At 37.0% G+C, this 24,374-nt stretch overlaps 1 protein-coding gene across 10 annotated transcripts in view; it reads left to right on the forward strand.

The window, feature by feature from the left end:
* Window positions 1–24,374, forward strand: part of PCDH9 (protocadherin 9) — a 927,283-nt gene that overhangs the window by 691,297 nt on the left and 211,612 nt on the right. The window contains exon 5 of one of the 10 annotated variants that reach the window (XM_040487398.1): window positions 2,719–2,738. The exons of the other annotated variants lie outside the window; for them this stretch is intronic. Coding sequence (XP_040343332.1) covers window positions 2,719–2,723 — 5 coding nt within the window. The 3' untranslated portion in view covers window positions 2,724–2,738. Of the gene's footprint in view, window positions 1–2,718; window positions 2,739–24,374 lie in introns of those variants that run through there. 10 annotated transcript variants of the gene reach the window in all.

The raw sequence follows: 24,374 nt of genomic DNA on the forward strand, positions 1-24,374 counted from the left end.
GACATAAAATATCTGAGAGTGTGGTTCTTAGGAAGAATTTCTAGGAGGTTCTATTTGAACTAAATCTGACTAGTGAGGACAAGATGTCAGACTAGTCTTTAGGGAGTGTGAAGCAAGTAGTAAGACAGAAAAAAGGGAAATATCCCAGTTTGCACAAAGATATCATGTGGTGTTCAAAGTGCAGTGCAAAGCAGAAGAGTGGTAAAGCTGAGTCTGTGCCACGAGGTCTGGGACATCACGTAAAGAGCTTGGGTATTACCCTATATTATCTGGGAGGGGGGTGTCGGAAGGTAAAAAATAAATTTTCCCAAATTAATAGAAATTTCAGGGGCGCCTGGGTGGCGCAGTCGGTTAAGCGTCCGACTTCAGCCAGGTCACGATCTCGCGGTCCGCGAGTTCAAGCCCCGCGTCGGGCTCTGGCCTGATGGCTCAGAGCCTGGAGCCTGTTTCCGATTCTGTGTCTCCCTCTCTCTCTGCCCCTCCACCGTTCATGCTCTGTCTCTCTCTGTCCCAAAAATAAATAAACGTTGAAAAAAAATTAAAAAAAAAGAAATTTCAAATCATTCCAAGTGAATGATACTGACTTGGAGTTTTTGGGGAGGGAGAAGAGAATCTGCAAAATCCTGTGATGATCAGAAAATAGAGATCCCATAAAGGAGATAAAGAAGATCATGGACTTTCAGAAGCTAATGTTGAGTGTCGAGAAGAAAGAGCCTATACAATCAATGAACTGAAAAATACCCATTAGCCTTACAGAGGTCAATGATGGCTTTAGTGAAAATGGTTCCAGTAAACTGTAGTAAGGTGTTGAGTGATGTTAAAGACATGGAGGTGGTGGATGCTCTGAGTGGTTTGCAAGAAAAGGAAGAAAGACTTAAAAAAAATCTTACTCTGGGGGCACCTGGGTGGCTCAGTCAGTTAAGTGTATGACTTCGGCTCGGGTCATGATCCCACAGTTTGTGGGTTCAAGCCCTGCGTCGAGCTCTGTGCTGACAGCTCAGAGCCTGGAGCCTGCTTCCGATTCTGTGTCTCCCTCCCTCTCTGCCCCTCCCCCACTCACACTCTGTCTCTCTCTGAAAAATAAATAACCACTTAAAATAAAAAAAATTTACTATGAACATATCAGACACAAAAATATTTTAGTATGCCTTTATATATAGTAAACAATACATATATAGTTTACTTTAAAGTTTTGCTTCCATTTTACTTAATGGCTTTAGAATCATGTTGAAAATTATACTTCTCCCTGAAGTATAATCTTTTGTCAAATATTTTGCTGAGATGAACCTTTCACACTCCCTAGAGAGAATCTTACTCCACTCCAAACCTGTAATGGACTTTATCCCATATATGATGGTTAATTTTATATGTCAAGTTATCTACATCACAGTACTCAGATATTTGATCAAACATTATTCTAGATATTATTGTGAAGATATTTTTACATGAGATTAATATTTAAGCCAGCAGACTTTGAGTAAAGCAGATTATTCACTGTAATTGTGGTGAGCCTTGTCTAACCACTTAAAGGCCTTTATAGAAAAAAGGTGGTCTGGGGCACTTGCGTCGCTCAATCAGTTAAGCATCGGATTTTTTTATCTCAGCTCAGGTCTTGATCTCAGGGTCTTGAAGTCAAGCCTCAGGTTGGACTCTGTGCTGTGTGTGAAGCTTACTTAAAAAAAAATTACATTAAAAAAAAAAGTGGCCTTCCCAGTGAAGAGGGAATTCAGTCAGCAGAGTTCCCTTAGACTCAGACTTGAACTCTTCCCTGGGTCTCCAGCCCACCAACAACATACTCTGCAGATCTTGCACTTGACAGATTCTACAGTTATATAAACCAGTTCCTTATACTAAATCTCATTCTCTCTCTCTCTCTCTCTCTCTCTCTCTCTCTCTCTCTCTCTCTCATACACACACACACACACACACACACACACACACACACACACACACACACCCTATTAGTTATGTTTCTCTAGAGAACCCTAATGCCCTATAAGAGGTGAATATTGAAGGTCTAGGAAATATAATTTGGTAAAAGGTTCCATTCCGGCAAGAATAATTTCTCTGAACTTTCTAATTGTGGACAGTGTTTTCTGAGCATTTGTATAAATGAAAGTATTAAATTATTACCTTCCGGTGATATATGCTTTTTGTAGATGTTTCCCCCACTCCTAATTGCTTTCCATATTCATATTTTAATGGTTACCCTATTACCTTTCATTCTGTCTCTGTGAATAATATGCAGAAACAAAGAGCACAAAGCCCTAATTAATGAAAATATAAGTGAAACATTTGTATTGTCTGAACATCATTAGCACGGAAGACTTTTTAAGAGTATTCTTGTCACTGAATTAGACAACCAAGGTAACTCTAATGAGACGTATAAAAAAATATTTTACCTTCTTTTATTCCTGTGTTGCATTTTTGGTTTACTAGTGGTCTTGTCAAATAGAAAAGCACACTAGTTTTTCCACAGGGAGAATTCACAATGATTTACTTGGAGGGTCTTTTTAGTATTTAATGAAAATTTTACTGGGTAGCTTTTAATAGGAAGTTGTGAAAAAAACGTTCCCCTCACTTTGGTCACTGAATACCCAAAGCCTAGAGGACTTCCTGTTCAGTGACTAAGTTATTCAGTGACCAAATGTGCCCTGGATAAAAGATTTATTTTAATTAGAATAACTGTTTGAATGACTTCTGTGTTAATCTTTACAGAGTAAACACTAAAGACTTTTCAATAGTCTGCAAGGCTCTACATAATCTGGCCGCTGGCTCTCTCCTTGACCTCATCTCCCCACACATCTCCCTTATTTCTCTCAACGTCAGCACGACAGGCTTCCGTTTATTCTGCAGACCTGCAAGTCTAATTCTGCCTGGAATGTTCTTCACCCAGGTATCTTCAAACTCCTTCGCTTCTCTGAGGTTACCTGTTTAAATGTCACATGCTCAGTGGATCTTTTACGCTACATGAAATGTCAACCGATCCTATCCATCTTACCTCTTTATTATGTATATCGAAAAACTGTCTGCTAATTATATAATTAATTAATTAAATAGTTAATATGGACACCGTAGATAGGTTTTGGGTTCATTCCAGTCCAGATCCTGTATCTCCAAGAGCGATGGCAGTGCTCAGCCCTCGTGGAACATAATGCATCATTAGCTGACTAATGAGCCATGAAGACTCAAGGGTGCTCATAAACAGGGTGCTCACGATCACTGTGTGCAATGCAACTGGTGGTTCTCATCTAGGCAGATAATTAGAAATACCTGAGCGCACTCCCAAGACTCCCACGAAACACATGCCAGATAGCTATATATTATTTCCATCCTTCATCTCCATCGTTTCTAAAGTTGAGGCCTGTTCCTCAGAACAATAGTGTGGAGAGCTAAAGAAGCTAATTCCTTTAGAGCTGCAATTTTAATAAGCTTATGTTGCACCCCCAAAATACTCCAAAAAGATGTGCCAGAGTTTTTAACTACTAACATTCAGCAGCAGAAGCCACGTAGGTAATAGGAAGATGAGGCTTCCTTTTGAGTCTTATCTTTCCATCACGGACAGGTGAGGATTGAGCGTGATAACACATGGGAAGAATTTAGAAGGCCATAAAACAAGAGCACAACAAAATTTTTCTAAAAACCAGACAAATAAGTTTATTTTTATGTTGAACGAAATGGTGCTAAATGATTAAACTTATTCCTAGTATTAATTGATATGTTGGTACAGGGGGCACCTGGGTGGCTCAGTCGGTTAAGCGTCCGACTCCGGCTCAGGTCATGATCTCGCAGTTCGTGAGTTCAAGCCCTGATTTGGGCTCTGTGCTGACAGCTCCCGAGCCTGGAGCCTGCCTCAGATCTGTGTCTCCCTCTCTTTCTCTGCCCTTCCCCGCCCCCACACACACTCTAGCTCTCAAAAATAAATAAACATTAAAATATATATATATATTGGTTTAGGTACATCCTTCCTTGCACAAAAGGAAGAAAGGCACTGGGAAAGGCAAGGCAAGGCACAAAAGAAAGGATTGTAGATGAGGAGACAGAAGACCTTTGTTGGAGCCTCAGCTACCCCAATCCCTAAGCTTTATGACCTTGAATAAGTCACCTGATAAAATCAAATTGCTTACTATCTATAAAATGCCAGTAAGACCTTTCCTAAAACTGTATGGGATAGTGAAGATAATCAAATGAAATAATACTTGAAAAATTACTTTCTAAACTTAATGGGCCATACAGATATGTCTGAGTGGTCTGTGCAGATACATACCCTTGGTTGTTAAGATAACATTTGATAACTGATTACCTCATTTCACTGATATTATTACAAATGTAGTTAGGATTCTTTGCAAAAGCACTTTACAGTGGCCATTTTGGAGTTATACTTTGAAGTTTCTTCTGGGAACTAGCATCATATTCCTGGAAGGAATTGTTCCTTCATACTACTGTTCCAACACTGTGATTACGATGAGGCTGCCAATGATGGTGTCACTGACTCTTGGAAAGTTGGAGGGAGGGTACGCAAGCAGTGTCAATCGGAGCCCTTCCTAAACACGGTGTTTAAATTAGAAGAGAATTATCTAGAATCCATTGGTAACCATAAAATCTGCTTTGCAGAGCTTTTCACCTCTTACGTTCTGCATCAGTCCAGTTTGGTATGAAATTCTGGCAGATCATAAGTTAAAATGATACTTTAGAAACAAAGTGGCATAAAATTGTATTTGGGATTATTCCAGCTGTTGTTCTTCTCATGTCTGGTTCATTTAGTGGAGGGCTGGGCAGAAAAAGTTGTATGTATAGCTAGGAGCTTGTTATTCTAAGAGTTTCCACAAGAACATCTGTGATAATAGTATCATGTTTTGGATTAAAGGGGTTGCAAAAATATTCACTGTGTATGTCTGTGTGTGTGTGTGTGTGTGTGTGTGTGTGTGTGTGTGTGTGTGTTTGCTTAAAGGGACCATCTTATTCTATGTGTAACTCAGGGCCTAGTGGTGAGATGCTGCACAAGAAACCAGGCATATCAAGAAAATATTTCCCTCTTGCTAACAATTTTTAATGTCCCCTCTATACAGTTTATCATTTCTACTGTTACTAAATATCGAAGTGGCCATATTCTGCTTTTTCAATATTGCATGTTCTGAAAAATGTCATTTAAATATTATTCTGTTATGATCTTTCACTAATCAGAATGCCAAAAAAAATTAGTGGATCTCTGGTTTGGTGTCCATTTATACCATGTATACATAAACAAAGAGCTTTGGATCAAAGGACCCAACAGTACTTCTTTATTACAGAGACATTTTATCCTTTGGGGGCCAGGTGTTTTTTATATAATAAATTGAGAAAAACAAAAAGGTGAGCCACTGTCTTATACTAAAATATGCCTGCCAGGTATTAATAACTATAGCTTTTGTCACACTTCACAAGAGCTATTTTTGAATTTGTTACGAATTTCAGAATCTCTGACAACAAGATTATGCTGCCAATATTCATAAAGGTACTAAAAAGACTGTCAGCCTTGATGTATGCTGCATTCATTAGACAGTTGCAGTGAGTCCAGAGACACAGGTAGAATAACTCTTGTAGGAATGGGTGCAGCTAAGGCCAATGTAAAAAGAAAGTGTGTATAAGAGACAAAGGAAAGGAAACGTAATAAAATTTTAATGAAGACATCCTTTAAAAGTATCTATTCATCTTTATAAAACTAGAGTTTTCATGTTTTCCTGACTTTTCTCCAAAAATTACCCTGACTCTTCTGAATTATATAGTTGTATCTAAATGACATCCTAGAGTTGGGACCAGCTGAATTTCCAATTTTGAATTCATCTGGTCCATTCTTTGAGGTTGAAATATCAACATGCATCAATGAAAATAGCATTTCTTACAGCGAGAGGAAGGAAAACAAGTGAATCCCAACAACATGTATATTCTGTCATGGTAACCATTCCATGGTGTTATTTTTGGTTATACTTCAAATTGGCTAATTGGATGGATTTCCATCCTCCATAAATGTGTGGCCCATACAGAGCTCCAGAAGTCAACCAATTGCACTAAAATTGGGTTTGATTAAATAAAATAAATTTTGGTAGTTTTTGCTTTTTTTTTTTGTTTTTCTTTTTGCAACTTTATATTTGGTTTCATTTTAACCAAAATATGTTGTTAGATTATATAATCAAATTAATGAAGTTGTTGGACAGCCATGCAAAATACTTGACTTCTCTCTAAGCTTATGCCTCTTAAAGCTAACAGCACAATATTGTGGTTAAATAAGTGCATCGTGCAATGAATAAGTAATGACATTTCGTCTATTTGAATTTAGTGACATGAAGAAAAAGTGCTTAAAAGCAGATGTTTTCATCAGTGAGTGTAAGAATGGGAGATTGGGATATAATGCTTTTAAAGTGAAGTAGATTTTAGAAGTATTTTGATTGTTAAATTTGCAAGAGACTGAAAGATAAATGCTTAAACTTTCAATAATTTAATGCTGTTTCTTAATTGTAACACATCGATACTTGCTCTACATGGGAAAATACGTGAAACAGGTTTAGAAGAGTTTTCAGAAAAATTCTTCCTTTTTGGTGTAACTTCAATATGGTATAGTTTACTTGGCTTTATGACCATGTATTAGTTTTCTCCTCAATTTTATTTTAGAGAGAGAGAGAGAAGCGAGTGGGGGAGAGGGGCAGAGAGAGAGAGAGAGAGAGAGAGAGAGAGAGAGAGAGAGAATCTTAAGCAGGCTCCATGCTCACTGTGGAGCCTAATGCAGGGCTGGATCTCACAACCCTGGGATCGTGACCTTAGCCAAAGCCAAGAGTGGGACACTCAACTGACTGAGCACCAAGGCACCGCTTTATGATGATGTATTTTTTTAAGTTAATGATTTTATTTCTTTTTTAATTTTTTAATGTTTACTTTTGAGAGAGACAGAGAGAGAGAGAGAGTGGGGGAAGGGTAGAGAGAGAGGGAGACACAGATCAGAAGCAGGCTTCAGGCTCTGAACTGTCAGCACAGAGCCCAGCGTGGGGCTCAAAATCATGAACTGTGAGATTATGAGCTGAAGTTGGATGCTTAACCAACTGAGCCTCCCGGGCATCCCCAAAATCAATGATTTTAAAATAAGACTTTCTACTTCAGTTTTGCTTCTAAGTGAGGCATATGGGGCCCATGACATTAACAGTTAAAACTGGTAAACAAAATGTTATAATCACTGGGGACATTAGAACCATTTTTTTAAATCACATGGATCCTTTCAATATAATGTATTCTTCTCAATTTCTTAACCATCTTATAGGATATTGATCAAAAATAGTGTTTACTCATCAAAAGTGAAAGATACATACTTACAGCCTCTTCTAGAAGATAAAAGTTTTCCTATTTTTAGCAAATGAAATCCAGAATTACTAAATGATTATGTACTTTATAAACTTAATCTATATATTCAGTACTATTTTTTTAAGTTTATTTATTTATTTTTGAGAGAAAGAAAAAGAGAGAGTACAAGCGGGGGAGGGGTAGAGAGAGAGGGAGACACAGAATCCAAAGCATGCTCCAAGCTGTCAGCACAGAGCTCAACGTGAGGCTCGAACTCACAAACTACAAGATCATGACCTGAGCCAAACTGGGACACTCATCCAACTGAGCCACCCAGGCGCCCCTGTGTATTCAGTACTTTTACTGTTATTATAACATTTCTTCCAGGAAATAAGCCTAGGTACTTTTCATTACTTTCTTTTTTATATTTGCTTGTGCCTTTCATTTCTTTTTCAGTCATTTAACTACTAGAACCTTTCTATAGAACTTAAAACTTAGAGGTCTATATGGAACTTATAGACTTTTATATAAAACCATTTTAAAAGTATAATATATTTTATTACAGCTCGGAAAATTGTTTATAACTTAATTCAACTTAGTGGCTACCTTATCTTTCATGTTCAATGAAATCATAAAATCATTATGGATATTTCTTTTATCTTCATAGTCTTCGCATACTCTTTAAAATATTTTTATTATAAAAATCATAGTTCTTTGAAAAAAAAGAAAAAGTTAAATGGTACAGAGATGTAAAAAATATAGATAGTTAAAATTTCCATAGCTTCCTCTCTCAGGCTTTAGTCTCGTATATATCTTCAAGATGTATAAATAGATGTAGGTATAAAGGTAAAAGAAATCAAGCTTGCCATGTTGTTGGGAAGTCTTTTTTTTTTCCTTTGAACAACATATTTCAGAAAACTTTCACATTCTATTTGTGCTGCTGACTTCAAGCACTAAGTTGACTACATAACACTAGAAACAACTAACATTTTAGGATCTAGCTAAAACAGGATCTTAGGATCCAAAGAACAATGCTATTCATTTAAAAAAAAAAACAAACCTCTTTCTCAAGGTAATTATTATACTCAAAGGCAAAGGGAATTTGATTATTAATTTATGAGTATCTAAGTAGTTTTGTACTTTCTATTTACTTTTATATATTCTCAATACTTGACCTTAAAAAAAGTATAACCTGTGAGATGTAGAAAGGGGTTCAGTAGTCATTATGAGAAAATAGAAAAGTGAGTTAAAATTAAAAAAAAAAGGAATAGATTGATAGTCTGGAGCATATCCATAATTATCTGGAAACAGCTAGTGCCCTTTCACCATTGCTTCAAGTGGAGGCTCCGGTTTTATGCCTCTCTGCCAGAAATAACATCAGTCCAGAATCCTCGAATGCCAGCAGCACAGAACTGCCAGGGTGTTGGGTGCATGAGGGTACAAGTGGCCTCCTCAGCCTGTGTGAAGATGTGTCACTAAGACCATGGTAACCTTTTAACTTTTCCATAGACACTTTGAGGTATGCATATCTTTAAGCTACTACATCTTATCTGTAGTTAAACCATTTTCTAAAAACTAAAATTAGTTCTCATGCTGTCACAGTGTATTACACTCTTAAAAAAAGCTTTCATAGCCAAACACTAATAACAGGTAGAAAGAAAAGTGAAAGCCATGGTGAATGGCTACTATGATATGGGGGTGATCAATCAAAGATGAAATGAATCAAATATTTATATATTTGGAACAGAAAAGAACATTACAATTAACTGCTAAGAATGTTGAAAAACATTTAAATTTGTTTCTTCATTTACGACTCATTTTCAGTGTCTTAAATGTTAAAACTCATGAGTCTAATTGTGAAGCTTTTCTAATCCTTATTTGGACAACTGATATGCTGACATATAGGACATGTTTAACCATAGAGATCTCCAACTTATGAAGTAAACACAAATAAAATACCTTAGGTTGGATAAAACAGAGCAATTAGAGATGTATAGACATTCTCCTCATTTTACAGAGAAAGAAATTGTAACCCAGAGAATTTAAGTTAATGGGAGTCTGTAGCCTAAGTCTCTAAGTTCCTTTTTTGTTATTATTAATTTATAATTACATGATGGAAATCTAACTTAAAATTCCACAGACATGTTGTTTTAATGCTTCACTAATTAGAATGTATAAACAGCATTTAAAATTTTTTTAACGTTTATTCATTTTTTTTGAGAGACCCGAGAGTGAGCTGGGGAGGGGCAGAAGGAGAAGGAGACACAGAATCTGAAGCAGGCTTCAGGCTCCACACTGTCAGCACAGAGCCCAAATCCAGGCTTGAACTCACAAACCATGAGCTCATGACCTGAGGCGAAATCAGCAGCTCAACCCACTGAGCTGCCCAGACACCTCTAAACATCATTTTTAAATGAATACTATTTAAAACCTCAAATGAAAATTTGTTCTCCTTGTTCGTTTGTCCAGGAGCCTTCTTATATTTTACAGGTGTAAGGAGTGGACCACCAACCCAAATGAATCTCAAAACATGATCTATATTTCTTAGAAGAGCCGCTAAAATTTAGAGGAGGCTTTTCGTCTTTTACTACACATTCTTGGAGTAAAGAATTTCAAGTGAAGGAAAAAGACTCATACCATAACAAGAAGATTGCTTCTTGAGATGTTCATAATATACAATCCTTTTATTTTAACCTTATGTCTTGTTGGTAACAGTGCTTTCCACCGCCAGGTTGAAAACAATGATTGTTAATCAGCTCCCCATATATAACTTTTAATGAGTACATCACAGCAATACACTGAGATTAAAGGGGGATAAAGACTGTTGTTTTCTTGTACTTGATAGGTATAGAGGGCAGCATCCTCCCAGTCTGAAAATAAATGCAAAAGGGGAGCTCTCTGTTATCAGCAAGTTCTCATTTGTCTTTTGTTCTTTAGACCAGAGTTCTTATCACCACCTGAGTCTGATAGAACCAATATTACCAAGAAAGCAGGGGACAAAAGGGATCAAAGACAGGGAACAAAGGAAGCAAAGACAAAAAAAAAAAAAAAAAAAGGTTTCAAAAACAAAACAGGGATTTTGTTTTTACCTCCAACACTTTATCATTTAAAGTTATTTTTAAAGTCCTTTTTCTTAAAGCACTCCAGTACTATCACGATAATAAGCATGGGGAAAACAATGGAGGATTAAAAACCACAGAGTTTTTAACATCAAGCATCTAACAGCCAGGCCTGAAGAAATAGGAGAAAATATTGGTAGAAGTCAGTGAGTTGCACTTAAAGGTAGATAAACACTTCAAAAGAGAAAGAGATTAGTAAAGTATTTCAGAAGGCAGTGTTCTCCCCAGAGTGAGTTCTCAGAATGATAATGATAATGCAACCAACATCAGCAAAGGATTTAGTTGTGCTGTAATTGCATAAAATCTCTGATTTGCTCACTATCAGTTTATTTGCTGGTAAGAAGAGAGGGAAAACTGTGTTGGTGATATTAACCAGAATTTTATGGTTTCATTCATCAGCAGGCATATGGAAGTACCAGTTGTATTTGGAGGATTCTGCTAATTTCTAAATAGCATTTATTTTAGCATGTATGGGATACTAGATTGAGGAAAAATAAAGACTTTTTTTCTTTTTCTTGTTAATGTGACAGTTTACTTTTAAAAAAAAGATACCACAAAGACACTTAATAGATGGCACAAAGATAAGGATCCCCCAAATAGAGATATGACTATGGAACCAATCTACCTCAATTAATAGATATCCAATACTCAAAGCCCTGCGGTAAGAGAGAAGTAAAATGTTACTAAGTCAGCATTAAGTTTTCATCTTATTTGAGGTGGTTTCAGGAGATAAGCCACACGCTGTCTAAAAGTAATGAAGTCTGAAAGGTAGGCCATTGGGAATCCTTGTCACAAACACATATCTTCTCATGCTCTGACAGTATTAATAATTTCTTTCCATAGACAAAAGACCTTCAAAACCCTGGGCCATATCAGGAGGAAGTGGGAGAAGCTTAAAAAGAATTTAAAGTTAAAACCTGTACTTGAATTTGAAATTGTAAGCAGAGAAGTTATTGCTTATTAAATTCCGCTAATAGTGATTGACAATAACAAATTATCAGTATAACTTAATTACATTTGTAGGGAGATAAGAGTGTGTGTGTGTGTGTGTGTGTGTGTGTGTGTGTGTGTGTGTGTTCAGGGTATACTTTGTGAATGCATTGTGTGTACATTTATGACTCTCATCATAAAAGTTTTGTTTGGATCATTGAATTCCTGCAAAAGAGATTTTTTTTTTTTTTCTGAAACAAGTAGAGTCCTTTTCCTCCTCCCCCTGCCCATAGTATGGTAATATAAGTTCTTTGTAGGATGCAGCACTATCTTGTGCTTATGTGGTATTGATCTGTATGAGGAGCCTTTTCCTTTATATCTTTGTTCTGTAATGGTGGTATATATCATATTTTTATGACACAGATATATACTACCTACTCTATAAGACAGATATAAGAAGAAAATGCAAATGAATCGGTTTGATCTATCAGATACTTTTGCAGACAGAAAAAAATTTTTTTAAAAAACTTCTTATAATAAAAAGAGATTGCATAATATTCAGTTCCAATACAATTTTATTGAGTATTCGAGAGACAATCAGATTTCATTACATCTCAACCAACAGTGTAGTTGTTAGTTTTAGGAACAAATTTGACTCTACCGATGTGCAAACAAAAAGAAAGAGATACAAACCTTTTTGTTGCTCAGAAAACTTCATACAAATGGTAATAAAAGGTAGTTACTTTTTCTCTGAAATAGTTCACTTTAGTGCGATAGGTTCTATTTTCTCAGCTGTCAGTACTATTATTGGCGTAAAGACTGGGTGTATAGCTAGAATTTTCCAATTCCCTTAAGTGGGGATTCTGTGTCTGAAGAAATGGTGCATTTCAAGTCCTTTTCAACCTGTCAGTATTTAAGAGTTATTAACTTCAACTTCCTTTCTGCCTTTTGAAATCTGACACTGATTTGTCCCATATTTCCCAGAGGCCTCTATGTGCAATTAGCCATTGGATTCACTGAGTAATTACTTCATTTTTCATGTAAAATGCTCTTGATTTATTATATACTTGGGAGGCAATGGCAGAGATAGGTCAACAGCAGTTAGAGGAGATTAAAGTAGATATTCTATTTAACTGTGGAAGCCATCAATCCCCATAAGTCCGCTAGCGAAGAGCAAGAAGGGTGCCACTCAAAGTTGAACAGTGGTTTTCTAGGTGAATTTGCCACTGCTTTGAAAATCCACTGAGTAATGGGAGGACATTTTTAAAACTCCTACCTTACAAACTTATCTAAGTGAGTAGTTCAATGATACATCACTTAGGATAAATTCAAGAAAAAAAATGTTTTTAATTCTCAGCAAGAGTTTTACAGCTCTTCTAAACTGTAAATCAGTGCAGTTTTACTGTTTAAAAGGAAAAAAAGGAGGCCATTGTTATACTCTTCCTGCCATCCTCTTAGGAGAATTTTGCTAGCGGTTGCTGTGCTAATGTAATACTTTTCTAAATGGATTTTCCCTGTCTATGGATAGGTTACTCTGACTTAAATAAATGATACTTTACAAGGTAATACAAAAGATATGGCTGGCTTAGAATGAAGAAAGGTTGTTTCCTTTTGACTAGGTACTCACGTTTTTGTGTGTAGTTTTGTAGTTGATACTGTACAGCTGAAAATTACACTTCACTTGCTTGGGAAAACACATTTTAGCAAGATGCCAGTACTTTGTTTCTGTGTGTACAATTGCACTATCACTAGGAGCTTCCTCAGTAGAGTAGTTTCCTTCTGTGGGGCTGGCATCTGAAGAGAGGATAATTGAGTGACCTTGTATGGCTGGGGAGGAATGCTGGGTCGGAAATGGAAGATTCCCCTGTGAAGGGAACTGCTGAGAGTTTTCACTGCACAAGATAACAAAGCAGGGGTGGATCTTTCAAAAATTATAAAGCTAGCTCCAAAAGCACTGGACTGCCTCTTCCTCTGCCATTTCTGTTTTTATAGTTCTAATTCTAGTCATTGAGAGAAGGTGAAATTGCTGGAAGGAAAAAAAAAAGCTATTCCTTCAGGGTTGTCACCATTTACTTTAACAACATATTAGTTATTATTGCTGTCATTTAGGGTTTTTTCCTGTAATCACATCTTCACCCCTCTTACTTTAGAGACTACCTCAAAATAACTCACCAATGGAGCTACTGTAACTTGATTCTTTTTAGCATTTATTTAGGGACGCATATGGGTATCTTTGAACAATTAATACGTGTATGCATCATTACTGCATTTGATAAGTTATCTCTAATAAATGATCCATTCTTGTCTACTTTCTTTTATCTTCAACTTTTCTTTATTAAAATAAATTTGTTTAATGTTTATTTATGAGAGAGAGACAAAGTGTGAGTGAGGGAGGGGCAGAAAGAGAGGGAGACACAGAATCCAAAGCAGGCTTCAGGCTCTGAGCTGTCAGCACAGAGCTCGACGCAGGGCTCAAACTCATGAACTGCGAGATCATGACCTGAGCCAAAGTCGGACACTTAACCAACTGAGCCACCCAGGTGCCCCATATCTTCAACTTTCTTATACATTTTGGGCCATCATGTCAAGGTATGTTTAAAAAGGTAATAGGGCAAGCAGGTTTCCTTATGTAGGTTTTACCATATGGAACCTCATCAGTCCAAAGGGAACTGAGTCTATGAAATAAGAAGTCCAGAACCCTGGACTTTCTACTGTGGAGTATCAGCACCATGTCCCCACACGTTCCTTAATACGGCCACCTATTTTACATAAATTGAAAGAGAGGGGGCAGAGATGAGTGCAGAGAAAGAGAAACCAATCATCTGTAGGTCAAAGTAGTGGGAAAGATTTATATCTAACATACTAAACGATGAGTTCAGAGAGAGAATTCTATCTTTAATTAAAAGAAATGACAGGACAATATTTGCCAGTCTGGAATTCTCTTTTTAGTAGCTTGAATAAAACAAGGCGGCCGGCTGTGTTCCACCCTGACACTTACGGTAATTTGGGAATGATTACACACGGAAAAATGGACAAAACTAACAACATACGTCTTACATAGTCAGATATTTTCCCCAAGGAGTGTCCAGTGAGAGTGATGATGTTTTCTGAAAAGCTCCTGTAGAGGATTAGTGCTCCTTGTTTTAGCGTCCCAAAACAAAGCCAGCCAAGGACTGAGGAAATCCCTGGAACATTCATAGTCAAATTCCAGAGCCACTGCAAGGCCCGCCTGCTCAAATGTAGCTCAGGCAAGCAGGGAAAGGCTCACAGTCCTTTGATGCACCTTTGCTTGCACCAAAAGCAATCATGTAAGTTTATCATTTATAAGTAATCCAAAAGACAGACAAGTTCCCTTATTCACACAGATTTTGTTCAAAAAATTATTCTAACTTTTAAAAAATATGTGACTTTGAGATACTCTTGCTGGGGATGTGTTAAGTGTGTTTTGAGCTTCCATTCATGTGAAATTTGACATTGTTGTTTCAAATATTCATTTCAGGTATTTGTTCCAGATATTAGGTTTCCGACATTCAGAGAAAAACCAGAGTATCAAAAGCATCTTGGATGTTAACTCCCAATGCGATGAGAACTGATCTCTTTCAAAATACTCATAAAATAAGAGGACAAATTATGCCAAAATAAAGAATATTAGTGATTCAGGAGAGGAAGGAGGAGAGAGAGGGAGAGAGATTTCAAAGCATTTCATACATTTAAAAATACACGGAATTTAAGACTATCACGATTTTTAGGCAGTCTAGCTTGGCAACATTTCTGAACTTTGAGCCATACAGATATTCCTCTTCTGGGGAATCTTCATTCTGACAAAATTGTTAATCAAAATATTTGTGCAAGACACAGGACTCTTATTTTTATCTTTTATTAGCACCACAGGATCACAGTCACTTTACATAACATTTGTAACTCAGACCTCAGGTGTTCTTTCTTTATGCTTGTTCAGTTCATAATTAAAATAAATAGCATTATCTCTTCTCTAAGGCACTTACAATAGGGAAGCTCCAGTTAGTGGAAGCTTTCTGCCCTTCTTGATAGGAATTGAGAGGCGGCTTTCCGCTTGCGGCTATTATTTATTTTTATTGAGCACCAATTATGTCCAAGCCTGGTGCTCAGTCCTAGGAATAATAAGGAATAATACTGTCATAGCCCCTTCTACTGGGGGAATCAGACCGATACTCAATTAAGTAGTGAACATAAGAGCTTTGAAAGGGAAGAGCTGTGCAGTGGAGGTGTAAATAAATGGAGGGATTTAAGTACCTTTTAGGAGCTAACCTCCAACAGTTAAATTGGGTGGAGTGAGGGACTGGGTTGTGAAAGCAGACAGACCAGTGTTAACTTTCAACACACCGAAGCAGAAAAGAGAAGTGAGCAATACAGGAGGATTGTAAAGAGGTGGCAAATTAGGGGATTTGCCTACTGATGGTGTCCATTTCCAAGGATAGGAATGGCCGTTTTAGAGAAGACAGGAGATTGGCGTAGATGAGGGGTTACAGAGAGCAAGGGAGATTTAAAATGCTGCTGTAAAGGAGAATGAGAGGGAAAGAGAGAACTAGCAGGCACTGACTGGCAACACTAAGGAGATAGGGCTGAGGTTAGAAACACAGAGTCATTGGAACACTAACGTGCAATTCTGGGATTTTTCTCCTGAGGCATACAAGGGCACGTGCATCTACATGTGTGTATACGCACACACCCACAAGCACACACACACACACACACACACACACACACACACACACACACACTTCAGATTTTTAGTAGAGATTGCCAGCTATGCTAAAACAGGAGCAAAAGATGGAATTTTTTCAGTATACTGGGGGTATCTACATATTTTGTGTTAAAAATCATATTCTCTATTTTAAGAATGAATATTCTCTACTTTTTTTATTGCTCAGTTTATATCACGATAAACAGCCACATGTGGGCTTCTATTGGCTTTACCGGGAAAGCTCACGTAACCACTTGAGCCCTTTTTGCATTTCTCAACAGTCTGAGTTAACATTTGGAAGGATAGGGTGGGATAATCAAACATTCTCACTTCTGTTCCTCTCCTTTTGGATTGCCCTTTTGATAGCTTTGCATTTCCAGATTTCTCCAAGTCATTTTGCAAATCCAAATTGTGTTACCATTAACACTCCCCTTTTGCTGAAAAGAAGAGAGTTTTTAACTGGTCTTGAAATTTGTCAGATTTGCCTGTACCTTCTTTAGATATTCTTGAACAGAAAGGGTGCTGCTTATTTGTTCTGGAATTATATATAAAAGCTCAAGCCATACAAGATTCCCAAATTAAAATGCCAGGCTTCCATGGCAGAATAAAGATCGGCACAAAGGGAAAAGTCATAAGAAAAAACAATCTGATACTTCTGTTACAAATGGGATGCATATTCCAAAGGAAATTAATAACCATTTATGATTATAAAACTATGAAGATTTATCATACATAAGATGCTTTCAAAGTATTTTATTACTTTCAATTTGTTTGATTTTAACAGAATAATTATTACAGTTAGATTGTAATAAAAGATTCGGAGTTTATCTCAGCAAATCCATGAACTCATTAAAACCCTTCCCACTACCTATGTAGTTTTTCCCCTCAGTTCTCCACCTGAGTTCTGAATGATTAAGCACATTAATCACTATTTAGCATCACTTCATAATGGGCTATACTGACCTTGATTATCAGCATGGATTATCAGCAATGGAGGTTCCATTGTTGTACACTGAACCTCAAGTATATAACCCAATTCAAAACTTTTTGATTGTTCTTCTAGGTAAATCATTTTCTATTTAAGTATCTTTCAAAAGTTGAAACTTCTAAGAACCATTTCTAAGATGCCCCCCCACCCCACCATGATACATGTTTTTGTTTTCTTTTTTACTTCTGTGCCAGCAGAGAAAGCCAGGTGATGAGAGTGAGTCTACAGGTGCCATCACTTGATCCAATCATGTTCATGGTGATAATGATGATGATAATAAAAAGCATCATTAACGTAATCTCTTCTCACTCCTGACTTTACCTCTTTTCCTGAATCCAACTCCCCCACACTCTTGTGGACTGCTGGGCATGTGCATCCTTCTCTCCAGTCACTGTGCTTACCATATTATTCTTAGATACAAGTTAAGTTCATCTGAACTTACTGGGGGAAGGAACTGTGCTCTTCGAAAGCACATGTCATCTGTTACTTGAGCAAATGAATTATTGTCATTATCTGCCACAGTGTTACTACTTGGCAGTTTCTTTTTCTCGTGTCAATTCTTTTTCTTTACTTCACTTTTGGGCAGTTACTCAGTTCTGTTTTTCAGATCCTCATCTATAAAATCTTGCATAGAGCAAGTGCTATGTAATTGTAAGTAATGACAATGATGGCACTGGGGACGATGATGATGGACATTTCACAGAAAGGCAATGGTGCAGGAAAGGCGTATGAGAGAGTGAGTTAACTTTCAAGAATGCTGATGGTTTTTCCCTGGACACGTTGCTATGACTTCACCTAAAATCATCCTTGCTTTTAGGTTATTTTGAAGAAACACTCTACAGGTAAGAGGAACACAGCACACTCTCTCCCAAGATTATAATTAAAATCCAGAAACTAAATGAGGTTATTACTGTCCTCATAGTTAAAATAAGAATAAGATGTTTTAGGAGTTTCTTGTAGCTGCTGTAACAAATTACCACAGACTTGGTTACTTGAAAACCAGAAATTTCTCCTCCCTATTTTTAGAGGCCAGAAGTTAGAAATCAAGGTGCTGGAGTTACTGCACTCTAGAAGTTTTAGGAGAGATCTTATTCCTTGGATCTTCAGTTTCTATGGGAAGGCACATGTTCTGTGGCTTGTGCCTGCCTTACTCTAGTCTCTACCTTCATGGTCACATTGCTTCCTCTTCTTATTTCTATGTGTCTCTCCTCTCTGCGAGTCCATTCTAAGGACACCTGTCACTGGATATAGGTCCCAACTGAAGAATCCAGGATGATCTCATGCCTAGATCCTTAATTTCATTTACAGGGATCCTTTTCCCAAATGAAATCACACTCACAATTCCAGAGATTTGGATGTGAACATACCTTTTTGGAGACATGATTCAACCTCCTGCAGATATACTTATGTCATAAGAGGCTATATTTCTAAATAACTGTGAAATTACCCTTCTTAATCCATATTGAAGTTACTTAATCTCTTTCCTTAATTCTAAAAGCTACCCAATCCTCAGCTAATGTCTTAGTCAGATCTCTTCCAGAAGATCTTCTCTGGTCACTCAAATTTATATCAGGCTCCCATTTTCCATGTTAATAGCATATATTGTCTGTTCTGCTTATGTGTTATTTTAAGGTTTGAGGCATTAGAAGAAATTCCATGCTGTGATCCTATTCCTTGATATTTTGATTTTATTCATCTTCAGAAAGGTTTCTGTTATTGACATTTAAAAACATTCCCTAGGGGCGCCTGGGTGGCTCAGTCGGTTAAGGGTCCGACTTCGGCTCAGGTCACGATCTCTCAGTCCGTGGGTTCGAGCCCCGTGTCGGGCTCTGGGCTGATGGCTCAGAGCCTGGAGCCTGCTTCCGATTCTGTGTCTCCCTCTCTCTCTGACCCTCCCCCGTTCATGCTCTGTCTCTCTCTCTCTCAAAAATAAATAAACTTAAAAGAAATTTAAAAAAATAAAAAATAAAATAAAAACATTCCCTAGGTAATTTTTGAAGTACAGACAAGGTATAGGAGACACTGTCTTATGCAATAATTCTTAAAAGTTTGGTATCAACTTTTTCTTTCAAAATCTAATGCTAGCTATTGGATCATCCCCAGAAACATGTGTATATGTATGTATACACACAAACAAAATAATGTATTAAAAATGCTGAATGTATGTGTGCTCACATATGTCCATTCAAGCCCTTTCACACAGTCACAAACTTAGATCTGTATTAAAAAAAAAAAAATCCCTGAATAATGAGTGGTTTTTGTGAATTGTTTCCTATATCAAATTTTTCTAGAGCAAGTCCCACCAATTAAGGTAATTCTTTTTGGACCAGTTTTGCATTTTGAGGATTCAGTCACACTGTGCCTTAAACCAAGCCTCTCTGTTAATACAAATGTCTCACGATGGCATACCACAAGTGTCCGGAGGCCTGAGTGATATAGCGGGCTCTTCCCTGTTTTCACTCATGGTAACAATATCAGTGCTCCTACTGACAGGTAGTTTCTTTTGACAGTTTTTATAAAATTGAAATTCTATGTTAGCCGCCTGTGATAGGATCTATGATGTTCATAAAAGCAGTTTTCTTATTCCATCTTCAAAGAAGTGACTGTGTTTTGAGTGACTGACAGAGAGCAAGATTCTACATCATGTGGCAGAAACTACTGACCTCATCATGGCCCATTTCCTTTCAAATTGTGCAGGAAAATAAATGATGAAAAAATGTGAAGGAAATGTTTCCGAAACAATCTTTCATGTTTCTAACCACATTACAAAACACATGGAAAGGCTAATACTGTATTTTATCTCAGTTAGTGAAATGCATAGTCATGCTTTCCACTGAGGAAAAAAAAAAAAGATTTAAATACAGGTCTTGGTTTAATTTAGAACTGATTGCTCATTAATCTTTGGAATAGGTATGCAAGCTGTCTTCCAAATGAAGGGGATGCTGTTGGCCAAGTACCCTAAACCCTACTGTGTTGTTTTCAATTTGTTTTTCCATATGATATTTAGTCTTTCATTCAGTGTTTAATACTAAACATTAATGGGGAAAATATTGCTTAATGAGCTGTTGTGTTGGGCAGAATGCAGTGAAACACGCCTCCTTTGCACGAGCTCGCCAGCTTGTGCCAGTATTTAGATAGTGTCATTAATCATGAAGCATTTCATTCTCCTCTATCCTGGAAGACAAGGGTTTCCTGATGTCATGGAAACAGGCCCTTTTAAAACTGGTTTTGAGTCAAGACATAGGATACCTAAGTACAAGACATCATATGGTTCAATTACTGTGAGGCAAATGCCCCATTTAGGGTTCAGAGGTGCTTCTGTTGTGGATTTTATTAGTTCTAAACAGTACAGGTCCAGAGTTAAGAACTCATCAGGCCAATTCACAGGACCTAAAAATTCTGCCATTAAAAAAGACTGTCTAAATAATCAGATACCTGATAGATGAATTCTTAGAACAATGAGCATTAAAATAAGCTTGTGGTCCCAGGGAGACGACTTTGCCTCATAGGTTTTCATGTGGCTTCCGGACTGCAAGGTGACCTGAAGGACAATTGCAAGACTAGCACTGGAGCACACGATACCTGGCAATTTCTGACCTGATATTATCTCCCACACACAGTAATGAAAAAAAAAAATTAAATGTATTTAGTTCATGTTCAGATTACTGATTTCTTTTATTAACAGAAAAGAAGGCCTAAGGAATTTCAGGACAATTATAAATTCCAAATTAAATGGGAGAGAGAGAGAGAGAGAAAAGTCATTATATACACATTTAATACAAATTCAGGAAGTCTGCATTTTACTACCTAGTATTTATCAGTTTAAGAAGTTAAAGGGGAAAGATGCTAAAATAAATAATAGTATTAAGGATGAAGAAAGGACATAGAGAGGTGAAGTCACAAACACCCCTATAGCCTCTGACTGCTGGGAGACACGTTGCTCCCTCTCATCATCACTAATAGTCAGGAGAGGACAAGGCCTCCTCACTTTTTTGTCGTGAACCTATTTGGGTTGCTGCTTTGGCAGCAAAGGACAATCTGAGTAATAGGAAATATGTGTCAGTCAAAAAAGTTTTATTTAGTGTAATCCCGTGTCAGTAAAATGTGAAAGTGTAGATTCTGTTTTAATAGACTGCCACTGTTCACTCAAAAAGAGAAGCTCCGAACCTTTGAATCCCGGCCATCTTGGTTTATGCAAGGTTTTGCAATGGCCTAAAGCCACTTCAGTCTGCAAAATTAGAAAAATTCTTAACAAACTTTATATAATTGATAATGTTATTGTGTCGTGCAAATGTGGATTAAAAGGCTCTTTAGTCATAGCAGGATTGGAACCTCTGGTAGGGAAGCAAACTAGCCTGTGTTTTGTCTGTTTCTTTCATAATGCCTAGTGAAGGTCTGAAGAGGATTCATAGACTAATAAAATCTTAGGGCCAAAAGGACCTTTGGGATTCTCTAGACTAACTCATTTTTTATCTTTCAGATATGGAAATTAAGTCTCAGAGCTGTAAGTGGTTTACTCAAGGACATACTGCTAATTAGAAACAAGCCTGAGATTATAAAAAGTGTCCTTCTGACTCCTCGTTGATGGTCAGTTTGATCATCGCAAAGCTTTTGCCCATTTTTCTGTCACCAGTTACATATGTAACCCAATTAATGGTGAATTCAGCCAATCAGTTGTACTGATTGGCTACAATAATACACATTCACTCATGTAGGAGTTATTAGCTAACTGATTTTTTTAAAGGGTTTACATATATGAACTTATTTAATCCTTACAGAACCCCAAGGGGAATACACTATTGTCATCACCTTCTTTCCAAATAGGATATCAAAGCACTGGCAGCAGAAGTAACCCATCTAAGTTCATGGAGTTCAAATGCTCACTCAGCTTTCCCAAAGCACAATGTTACTTCCAAGTGGCTGGGTCCACTGAGGTTCCCAGCCTCAAACACAGACTATGCCTAGAAACAGGCATTTCCTCACGAACTCTGACAAAAGTTTTTGTTATGTCTGGGTCTCCAGACAAAATTTCCTTTATTTCAAGTAGTTTTACTTCAGAGATCTTTTTGCCCTGATTGCCTCTAGGCCTCTGTTGGGACCACTGGGTTCTTTACTTTCTTCTAGTAAAGACACTTGCCCTGATTTCAAATAATGGGTTAGGGTTCTGGTCCCTCTTACCTTAAATGTTTTAAAATTCTTTGTAAAAATGGATTGACCTCTCCTTGAATTCTCTTGCTCTTCTTCCCCTGGGTCTCCCACCAACTCAACAACACCATAGAACAAGGGTTTTAGAGTACGGCGAGTCAAAACTTTCATTCAAATAAATTCATATTCCTCCTAAATTTACAACCTTCAGGTGTTTCTTCATGAACCAATTATCTGCTTTGAGGTGACTAACTTCTCACCCTTGATGTAAGTAAACTAACGTAAATTTTGAATACCTCAAAGTGTACCATTTAATGTCTGCTTAACAGCCCCAGTCTTGTACATACAGGGGTCTATCTCCATAACATTAATTAATATTTAATATATAAGGAAACATTTTAGACAGATTAGATAATATCAGATTAGATTAATACTTAAATCTAGTTTTTATTTGGGAGAAGATTTTTCCTAACTTAGAGTCAGAAATCAGCTATTGTTTCTAAATTTTACTACTGAAATTTTTAAAGGTATTATTCTATTGTGACTTTGTTTTGATGATATAGGAAATTAGGATTGGATAGAATTTGCCAGTTTATCTCATTGGGAATAATGAATGCCATAATCTGGAATGTATTTATCCACTCCTTTATTCATTTAATTATTCATGCATTCATTCATACTTTTTTGTCATGTCTACTTCCAATATGATTTTGTTGTACATAATTTTTAAGTATAAAATATTAAAAAGAAGAAAAACAGGAATTATGTATCAGAAGAGTGGAGTGCAAAAGTGTGGAGAGCATGACAGGAAGGAAAATGTAAAAGTAGCTACTAAATTGAGCTTTAATATTAGCTCTGGGTTTGCAGAAGGCCAATTTTAAAAGGGAAGGACAGTGGATTGGGTAGCAGTCATTGTTTAATAAAGGGAAGCATAGCAGTTCATTAGGAAACACATACTTTTCTTTAATGTTGAATTCTGGAAAGTATTTCAACATGAGCTTTTAAAAGAAGCTTTGAAGAACATAGTGGATGTTGTCCTTGTTGCCTATTATTATTATTATTATTATTATTATTATTATTATTATTTTAAATTACAGAGACTTCCAAGGATGCCTGTTTCATTGGAAAAGCTAAAAGCATAATTATTGTCAAAGGTCCTCAAAGCTATCTTTAATCCTACAGTTTCGCAGCCCAGTTATGTAGTACTCTGGTGATCTCACTAGATAAAGGGATCAAGCTTAGAGGAAATGTGGTTTATGCCATAATTGGATTTCTTGCTCTACAATGATTTAATAAATCAATTAGGTATCAAGTGTCCAATATGTCCCCTGGGCTGCATGAGGTACTTTGAGGTCACACTCAAAATACAAATTTTAAAAAATTATTCTTAATCTCAAGTATATTACATTTTTGTTAGACAAATACACTTACTGAAATTAAAGAATGTTGGAAAAATACAGTTAAATATTTTTTATGTTCTATTCTATATTAAACATAGTTTACCAGGAGTTAGCAAACTTTCAGTAAAGGCCGGATGGCAAATGTTTTAGGCTTTCCTGGTTATAAAAGGCTTCATTGGCAGCTACTCAGTCCTACCACTGTAGAAGGAAAGACACCATAGACAATACTAAACAAATGGCATGGCTGGATTTGGACTGTGGTACTAGTTTGCAAACCCCTGTTACAGAAAATAGCATTGAACTTAGTTCTAAACCACGGGACACTGACTACAGATGTGTTTTGAATTTAAGGGAATAGAGATCCTTAAGTAAGCAGATAGCTGCCAAAGGCTTTAATAAGGAAGGTGAATTAGAACATGTCCTGAGTATGCGGCATCTGGGTGGCTGCATTTATTTTGACTCTTGATTTTGGCTTAGGTCATGATCTCATGGTTTGTGGGATCCAGCCCCATGTCAGGCTCTGCCCTGACAGCGCAGGGCCTGATTGAGATTCTCTCTCTCTCTCTTTCTCTCTCTCTCTCTCTCTCTCTCTGCCCCTACCCACTTGTTCTCTCTCCTGCCCTCCCCCTCTCTTTCTCTCTTTCAAACTAAATAAACATACAAAAAAAAAAAAAAAAAAAAAGACTGTGTCCTGAGTAGATAAAATGGCAGGCACATGCACACAGTGTGTGTATGTGTATGTTGAGAATAAATAGTTTTAG

Source organism: Herpailurus yagouaroundi, unplaced genomic scaffold (assembly GCF_014898765.1).
Source record: "Herpailurus yagouaroundi ecotype Mexico unplaced genomic scaffold, PumYag 164, whole genome shotgun sequence".
NCBI lineage: Eukaryota > Metazoa > Chordata > Mammalia > Carnivora > Felidae > Herpailurus > Herpailurus yagouaroundi.